At 37.0% G+C, this 9,085-nt stretch overlaps 1 protein-coding gene across 5 annotated transcripts; it reads left to right on the forward strand.

Moving 5' to 3' along the window:
* Nucleotides 1–2,937: 2,937 nt before the first annotated feature.
* On the forward strand, nucleotides 2,938–8,611 carry LOC103701282 (mitochondrial import inner membrane translocase subunit PAM16 like 2-like). Of its 5 annotated transcripts, XR_015977382.2 has the most exons (7): nucleotides 3,188–3,326; nucleotides 3,434–3,573; nucleotides 4,065–4,152; nucleotides 6,575–6,705; nucleotides 7,153–7,696; nucleotides 7,808–7,891; nucleotides 8,016–8,611. XR_015977382.2 is itself a non-coding variant. In XM_089930278.1 (5 exons), exons 2-5 carry the CDS (start codon nucleotides 3,505–3,507, stop codon nucleotides 7,273–7,275), a joined length of 411 nt encoding a protein of 136 aa, XP_089786404.1. In that variant the 5' UTR covers nucleotides 3,188–3,326; nucleotides 3,434–3,504; the 3' UTR covers nucleotides 7,276–8,611. The 5 variants fall into 5 exon arrangements, 2 of the variants coding, with proteins under 2 accessions (XP_008781513.2, XP_089786404.1); XR_015977381.2 differs by having other exon boundaries at nucleotides 7,153–7,891; XR_003384540.4 differs by having other exon boundaries at nucleotides 7,808–8,611.
* Nucleotides 8,612–9,085: the final 474 nt, after the last annotated feature.

The following is a 9,085-nucleotide window of genomic DNA, read 5'->3' on the forward strand; positions in this document are numbered from 1 at the left end:
TTCGCATGCATGGCTGCAGTTTAACAGTTCAGAGTATAGACTATTGAGAGATCATACATGATTTTAGTTTTGATCCAAATGTATCTACTTATTTGCACATATATCAAGGATAATTACATCGTTGTTATATGGGGATCGCAACCAGGCTTAAAGATTGAGAATTTGGAAACAGTGCAAAAAAGTCATCAAAAGTTTGGAAAGAATTTACACAACTGGGAATAGAAAATGAACATAGAATGCAAATAACAGGTGTACATTTTTATTCACATTAGAAATAAAAATCATGGAAGAGGCAGCAACCACAAACCACTTCCAACAACCATAGTTACCATTATTATTATGTAATCTATCAGCTTTTCTAATATGATGGGTGAACAGGTTGTGAAATAGAAATAAATCACCAAATTTGAGAATAGTTGAATAATTTATTTAAGTTGGTAACCTGAGAACAATTCAGAAATCATTTTGTAAACTGGAAAAAAAAAGAATAGTTGAACAATCATTCACTAATTTGGAGACTGTTGGTACTATGAACAGAAGAACAAAATTATGATGGAATTAGTTTGCTGCTACTAAGACCTAGAAGCTTCAAGTCAATATGCCTCTTGGCATAACAAATAGCCATGCTCTGTGACGTGCAATACTTGTTCTCTTCTTTCTCCTCTCTTTTTATATGTAGTGACATGAAGGTAGTCATGCAGCTAGAGTATATTCTATATTAATTGAACGATGATCCCAATTTCTAATGAATGGGCCCCCCAGATTTGGTGGCTCTGGTAAGACGGGTATGGATGAAAGGAATCTAAAGCAAAGGCCATTTGACAATTGTTGTATGAACAATTACTAAAAGGTCTGTCATACTGTAGCAAATTTGTCCATACTGGATCCATGCTGAACTCCAGTCTGCAGAGAAAATTTGAATTCAGGTAGCCATAAAGTTTGTAGCAGGAATGCTCCGGGAATTGCTTTCCACCGGATGCTTACGATGTTTTTGACCGAGAAATTAATATAAATCATCTTTGAAGATCTTGTCTCTAAAAAACTACGATAAATCTTGAAGAGAGAAGAGTTGGTCATCCGATCGGAGAAAGAAAAATTTCTTCAACCCACTTAATCTAAATCTCTCAAAAAATAACCCGCTCAATCAGACGTCGTATAACTAAGTTATGGTCTCCGGAAGTTTAGCTTGCGATTCGACTTTTCAATATAGCGAAACTTGTTTCTAGTTCCTATTCAACCCTATTCGTAGTGGCCTATATTGAGTCTGATGATTCTTCTAGATCAATTGGGAGAGAAAAGAAGAGAGAGCAAACACCTCGAGCTTGGGGCGGAAAAGTTTGTTCAAAGCTAAATGAGCTAGCCGACGGTAAATGAATTTCAAATCAAGCCATCAGCTCAACCAAGTTTGACTCAATTAAAATCAAAAATATATATTATATATCATATAAGTTTAGATGGTTGTGGCAGCATAAGATCTAAAATTCCACGCATTAAAATCATTTATGAATATTTATTTATTTTTTTTCTATCTATTAATTATAATTTAAATTTGAATTAAGCTTGGAATCAAACTTTAATTCAAACTTGAATCGAGCTTGGTTCAAGCTAGTCGATTTTTAGCTTGATTAAGAATTTTCATCCTATTTTTTTATAAAATTTAAAAGTAATTATTTTGGCTAGCGTTTAGCTCAGTTCAAAATTAAGCTCAAATCAAGCTTGACATACTGGCATACAAATCAAGCTTAATCTTGATTTCTAAGCTTGATATTAATTTCAAATTAAGCTTGATCAAACCCATCCTTGATCTAGCTTAGCTCCAGTGCACCCCTCGTTCTTGAGTTCTAACATGGAAAGGGTATGGACCTAATTTGCTATTACAAGGACCAAGAGAACTAATTGGAAGCGGATAATATAAATGGTAATAAGGAATTAGAAACATAGAAATCACACTCCATATTCTAATAAATACTACCGCCACCATCACTACTACCTTCCCTACATTATTGTAGCTACCACGACCTCTACTATACCATCACCTTCATTGCTTTCAACATTACACCATTGGTATCCCAACCATTAGTGCCATCATTGCCACCACCATCCCTATAGCTTCCATAGTCTTCACGGCTAATATCACCACTTTGGCTACCATGATCATGTTTATATTTCTAAAATGAAATATGTTTATATTGCTATAATTTTTAGAAATATAATATAAGCAAAATTTATATTTCTATTTTTGAAAATTAGGAAAAATGAAAGTGATGCCCAACCATATCCTAGTTTATGGTTTGAACTGAATTTTAGCTATATTATTTTTATTGAAGGCGTGACATGCTAAATGCTTTACATGCTTGTAGGGCAATATCCTATGAGCATGAGGTGGTTGTCGCATCTCCAACCTATGGAGGTCCCAAGTTGGTGGCATGATTAGACCTATGTAGGGGCGAGGCAGGGCAGAGTTTAGATTGGGCTTGTAGAGCTCCACTTAGCCTTCGGTCCTATCTTCTAGGCCCGAGCCTAGCTCTTACTCAGGCTTCCAACTTCAGGTCACGCTTTGAACTTCATGATCATTTTATTTTTTTTAAAAAAATACTAAAAATAATCAAAGTATTTTATAAAATACTAAATATAAATAATTAGATATTGTCAACAATCTATATGGTGTCTATTATTCCACCAAGTTCATATATCAGCAAATAGCAACAAGGCCCGTTGGATATGGACTAGATTGTCAGCCTCAAGCCCGAGCCCGACCTATTTATTAAATAAGCCTATTTTCCAAGCCTAAATCTCTCGTCGAGCCCACTCACAAGGCAACGGGCTCGGATGGGCTGGGTGGGTTGGGGTAAGCATAGGTTAGCAGGTGGGGATTAATCAAGGCTAGCCCATGGTCCCCTATGGAGCCCATGAATGGTCTCGAGGCCCCTTGGAAACCAAAGCATTCATCGAATTTCGACGCTTGTGCGCGCAATTCAGCGTCGAAAATCCCTCAGCCCTTTCGGTTCCGGAGCTGCGACGAATCGCCCGAGAATCCATCGCCTTCTTCCCACGTTCTTCCAGTTGGGACTTCGGGTTCCTCGCGTCTCCCCCAATCCCTCCACCTCCTCGATCGAGCGAGGCTTCTAGGTCTTCGAGTCGATTAACCGATCCGACGCCGTCCCGCCGGAGCTAATCTATCCGCATTCCAACGCCGCCATGGTGTGTTTTTCCTATCTCTTCTCCCTTTCGGGATTTGGTTTCGTTTCCTCACGTCAACTTCAAGCTCAGGCTTATAGGGATTTTGGAGACCTCATGCGGATCCCGCTTGTGGGCATGATTTTTGGGTAATCTTTGATGGTTCAATCACAAAAAGATTTCATCTTTGATTTCTTTTCCATTCTTCTTGTTGCTTAAATGCCAATTAGTGTGAAATTCCCACCAATTCGTGCAGAGTTATGGACTGGAATCGGTTATAGTTTTCGATAGAAGTATGATCCTGCAAGTATTTTGGTTGGAGGGAGGATGGCCGTAGGTTCAGACCTTGGTGGAGATTGCACAAAAAATAATGCTAGGTTTTCCTCTCGTCCATTCGTAAGAAAGCAATTTTAACTCAATTATTGTAGCTATAAGAATTTCTAAACTAAGCCAGAGGAACCTCCCTAAAATCTCAACATTACTAACTAATCATGTAAAAATTTATTTACATTTCCCATTTTGCAAGCTACAATCTGAGAAACAATTGCTGATGATTAAATTTCTTCTCTATACATTTACGACCCACATTTGTATCTACCATTACCTCCTGTCATAAATTCTTGTGCTTAACTATTCAACAAAAGGCTGAGATGACAGGGTAGATCAATTTGATGGCTTGTCTATATTTATTTACTTATTCAGCATAAGATAGCAGTGGCAATTTCATTCTTAGATGCAAACATAATTTTAACTTATTGAGGACCGAAAATGTATTTTAACATTTTAATGTATTCCACTTTCTCATGGCATACTTACAGTCTTGGCTGCATACATTCTCTTGAATGTTTCTTGATGTTCTATCTAAGACCTTTTCTTTCTTTACACAGGCTACAAAGCTTCTCGCCAACTTGATCATTATGGGTTCTGGGATAGTGGGAAGAGCTGTTTTACAAGCATATCGCAAGGCACTAGAAAGTAAGTTTGGTGCCATATATTATCACTTTTTTTGTTGTGTGTTCATCTTTAATTAGATTATCTGTATTATCTTTTTTATTACAAGTCCTGTATGGCTTGTACACTTGAACTAAGAGTTGTATATGTATTTTCTCATTTTCATATCGCTTTTATATAAGTACTCTAATATTGGGCCCAAAGATGATGACAATGGATGCCTTTTGAGACCTCAATTATGGGGTATATGCAGCACCAACCATTTGAACTAGTGTTGAAATTTCTTAAGATAATTTATTGTTGGAAGCATTTATTACAGTTTGGTTAGAAAATATGTCTATTCCCTTTAGCCTGTAAAAGAAATTAGAGACTAATGAATTGGTCTTGAAGATTTTGCTGCAAGGATGTGTTTTTGAATAGGAGATCTGGGGGCAACATGGAGTTCAAGTTAAACTATGATAAGTACATAATAGTTGTATCGTGTTAACATGATGGTCAATAACCTCGTGCTGAAATCTGTGCATGTTTATTTTTTGTTATTTCTTTAGACAAATTTATACGATTCCAAATCATCAAGTAAAGATTTAACGTTAATTTATCAAGGAAATCAAACCTTACAAGGAAAATGCATTATATAAGTATCAATATCAAGCATGTACTCCATAATGTGTATTTATATGTCTTTGCATACGAAAGTGTTTGTCTATCAGTACTTTGTGGAATGATGCATTATTTGATCATACTTGGTTTGGTTGGTAGATGTCTGTACATGATATCCATAGATATGTATGTTTATATCATATCATTGGTTAAAGACCAAAATTGGTATGTATTATCATTACTATGTTATGTACTAACAAACAGTTTTTCTCTTTGCTGCCTTAAAGTAACTGGCCTGAAAATAATTGTGGTTGGAACCAAACATTGAATCTCATATCCAATATAGGACTTTTAACTCTTATAGTGTCTCTTCTCCAAGGACAGGTTACTAACTTATCTTAAATCTTCTTCAATGTTCTCCAAGGCCATGTAACCCTAAAATACCTAAAGTCTCCTGTTATTGCGCACAAGTTCCATTTACAAGCAATGACAGTTTGTGATAATGAACCCCTTTTCTCACTCCCGCTTTGATTTCCATGTTTGCCTTCCAATTAAAATTGACTTAGAAATGGATTGAACTCTGGTTGGCCTAGTGATACAGCCAACATTATTTTATTAAGGAGGTCCGGGATTAGATGCTGTAGTGTAAAATCAGTCTATGTGCATGTGTTCGCTCATAGGACAAACTTTTCACTTGCAGGGGGATAAATGGATAGAGCTCTCCTATTAGTGGAGACTTGGTTAATGTGCATGTGTTCACTTATGGAATAGGACCGACTTTTCACTTTCAGTGCAAAAGAAATGGATAAACCTATCTATAGGATGACCTTGTAGTCCTTAAACTTCCGAGGCTTAAAAATAGTCTAACCATAAGTAGGTTGTTATGTTACCATGTTAAAATTTTCAAGTTCCAAACTCGATGGAGATGAGAAGAAATCATCCGGTAAAGCATATATTTATATTGGAAGGCTAATCTTAGTGTGACAAACATATTTTTGAGAAGTGAGAAAAATATGAACAAAAAATTTGATATATCATAATTTTAGTTATCATGTAATATTTTCAGAGTTCACATTTTTTATTGAGGAAACTTCTTCTGTACCATTCTGAACCATTCTGTTAAGACACAAATTAAATAGAGGAGAATTTTTGAAAAGTATTATCTGGATAAACAATGTTGTCAATTTTATCTAGGAGTTTGTGAAAAAGGGCTTGCATTCATCGGCAATGAATAGAATTTAACATTTTCTAAAGTAAATCAACGCTTTATGCAAGCGTAAGTCATGCTATCCATAGAAGTAAAGATATATTTTAAGTTAAGCATATTCGTGTGCCTCTTACTTTTAGCATATTTTAAAACATATGTTGGAAACTTGTAGGAGAAATAGATCGTGTGCTAGGAGTAACTAATCCCCTTAGGAATGATCAATTCCTTTTCCACGATGATTTATGTTATCACTAAAAAGCAGAGATTAGTGCCCCTTCCAGTTGCCTGGTTTCTTTCTTCCACCTGGCTTCCAACTCATTTTTTTAACTAAAATCCCCCAGAGGCCAGAAGATCTTATCAGGCCGATAAGATCTTCCAGCATCCAAACATCATTTTAAACATGCAATTTGTTGGTTCGATCTGCATTGGTTATTCCAGTTTGGGCAGACTGTCTCCTTTGTAGTTTCATTCTGATCAACATTCACTTCCCTTTTTTGTTGTTGCTATATATTAGGTTATCACATATAAAATTTGCATGATGGGCTGAGATGTATAAATTCCTCTCTATCTTTATAACGTATGAGATGCATGCCTTCATTTATGCTATGCTTGATTTTTTTTTTCATTTTTTCTTTGCAGATGCAAATAAAACTGGTGTTGCACATGAAACTGTACAAAATATTCGCAGAGCTGGTAAAGCCATGACTGAACAGGAAGCTAGGCAGATATTAGGAATCAGCGAGCAGTCAACCTGGGAAGAGATTCTGCAGGTTGGTTTTCCTATTCATGTGTGCGGTACATGATTGTTGCAGTTCATGGCTGAGTGTTTGCATTTATTATTCTCCAAAAACTCCTGCATTTATTCATGCAATATAAATATGATTGTTTTCCCTTCGTGCATTTAATCATTTTCCCATGTTGAATTTATTGGGAAGCATAAAGTGAGTTTGACTGTACGCTTGATGAATCTTCCTGATCCAAGTCTACTCATGCTTAATACTCAGAACAAACGAAGTTAATTAACTCTCTACTTCTGAATAATGCATACCCAGCTGACACTTATAATTTACCCCCTTCAACAGTGCAATGATTTTAGAATATTAAGAAGTTGCGATTGCTGATTCTGAAATAAGTTATCACCTCATCCCCATCATATTTCTAGATGATATCATATTTTGGTATGTGAATCCGAGTCATATGTTTTGCAAACTGTGCAGAAGTATGATATCTTGTTTGAGAGGAATGCCAAACATGGAAGCTTTTACCTGCAGTCAAAGGTTCACCGGGCCAAAGAATGTTTAGAATCTGTATACCAATGGAAGGGCGATGGAAAACATTGAAGACTGCTAACTTCCCCTCGCCTGGATGCCGAAGTTTCTGCACTTGTGCAATCTTATACTCGATATGTCTACTGAGTTATGAAGGTGTCGGCAGATGTGTTTTTGATTTGGATGTCATTTTTCACTAGGAATGCAATTTATTACTTTTTTTAATCTTTACTCCTTTATATATATATATATATTATCATCTTAGGTCCTATATATAGAAACTTCAGACTTTTAGGGACTTTTTCCCCTATACTGAAAGCTTGCATTAATGATATCCGAATTGCAAATTTCTCAGCACTTCACACTCCTCTTTTTAGAGGTAGACACCTTAATGAGGCTTATCTGCTTATTTGTAGCGTTTGAATGGCTTGTGTCTTCTAATATCGAGTCACTGAAAAACTTCTCCAGCTGCATTCGATTTTGCAACATGGGGGTATTCATCTTTTGCTGACTTCTGTACAAAGAAATTTCGCATGCTATGTGAGAGCCTTGTAGATCTTTGCTTATCTTCTCGTTGTCCAAAATTGAATTTTTTCTGCTACAGCACGACTAGGAATAATATTCCATAGAGCAGATGAGTTTGATGCAAGGTCCCATGATGATTCATCTTAGCTGTTCCTTGACATGAGTATGGACTCCAATCTGCACCTTCAGATGGGCATCATGTTTTAGCGGTTTCCAATCCATTCAACTTTATATGGAGCAGTATTACCTAACTCATCTTCTCATGTTATACTTAACCTTCTTGTCAGATGTTATATCTAATGCAGTTGAATCTTGGGACAGTACAATGGTTTGGAACTCTCAAAGGAAGGCCTCATGGAAGCTTAAGTTCCTTGGCAATGCAGTCGAGCATGGATCGCCGAGCCGAAAACTTCCCTAACAGGGAATGTTTCCATTGGCTGTGTGCCCTCTCAATTTCCTTGTCTGAGAAAATCACAGCCTCTGAATTTCTCTTGCAGGAGAGCTATTTCCTCATTGCTCTCTTTCTCCTCTCTATAGCACCTCCTGCTTTGGATAATGTTAGTCTCAGGAAGGGGATTGCTGCCGGCTGCCAGCCTGCCACACTGCCTCAGTTGGGGTTAGCAACCTCTGAAGAAGGCTCTCACCGGTGATGGAGGTCGAAGTAGATTCATAGACCACCAATTGATTCCACCTCCATTCTCAACCATTGAAGAACTTGAACATATCATTTCTTAGAAGAGAATCAAACACACAGAAAAATATGAAAAAAATATGAGCCTTCCTACAAGCATCTTAGATGCCTAGGCCGATTGTGGGCAACTTGGCTTCCAGAGAGATGGCATTTGATGTTCAAGCTAATGACATTCACATCATTTGCTTCAAATCACTCCATTGATCCTCTTGACCTAGAAAACAATGCACTAACAACGCACCATGGATCAAGAGAGACAAGTGCAGTGGTAATTTACTAACTGGTAACGGTGTTGACGGGGTTGTGGAGTCTGATCTCGGCACACACAGGTATACAAGCATGCATATGCATGCACACGCATACATACACATGCACAAATATCACAAACACATGCATACGCATGCACCTGCTAGAAGATGCACACGCTCAATTTTCTTAAATCACTATTCTATAGGATTTTGCCTCTCTTTCACATCTATATGTGGCTTTGGAATCACAGTTTCTGATTGTTCTCAAGCCTACTTGCTGGGTGGATCTGGACACAACTTCGTATGGTGTTACCTTTTTCTTTGTTTGTTGTAATATTGCTTAGTTTTTCAGGATACATGTCTTCTTCTTTTTTCTTCCTCGGCTGTGATGTAATATATATACCTTGTCATACTGACT

This window comes from Phoenix dactylifera, chromosome 4 (assembly GCF_051530095.1).
Source record: "Phoenix dactylifera cultivar Ajwa chromosome 4, Ajwa_hap1_PhDact_Kaust_v1.1, whole genome shotgun sequence".
Classification (NCBI taxonomy): Eukaryota; Viridiplantae; Streptophyta; class Magnoliopsida; order Arecales; family Arecaceae; genus Phoenix; species Phoenix dactylifera.

What these genes read in the sequence shown, in the direction of transcription:
- LOC103701282 (XM_089930278.1), top strand. Translation starts at nt 3,505, where the DNA reads ATGGCCGTAGGTTCAGACCTTGGTGGAGATTGCACAAAAAATAATGCT. An exon ending in GGTTTTCCTCTCGTCCATTC is followed by an intron (nt 3,574 to 4,064) that starts GTAAGAAAGCAA and finishes TTCTTTACACAG; the next exon opens with GCTACAAAGCTTCTCGCCAA. An exon ending in CCTGGGAAGAGATTCTGCAG is followed by an intron (nt 6,706 to 7,152) that starts GTTGGTTTTCCT and finishes CAAACTGTGCAG; the next exon opens with AAGTATGATATCTTGTTTGA.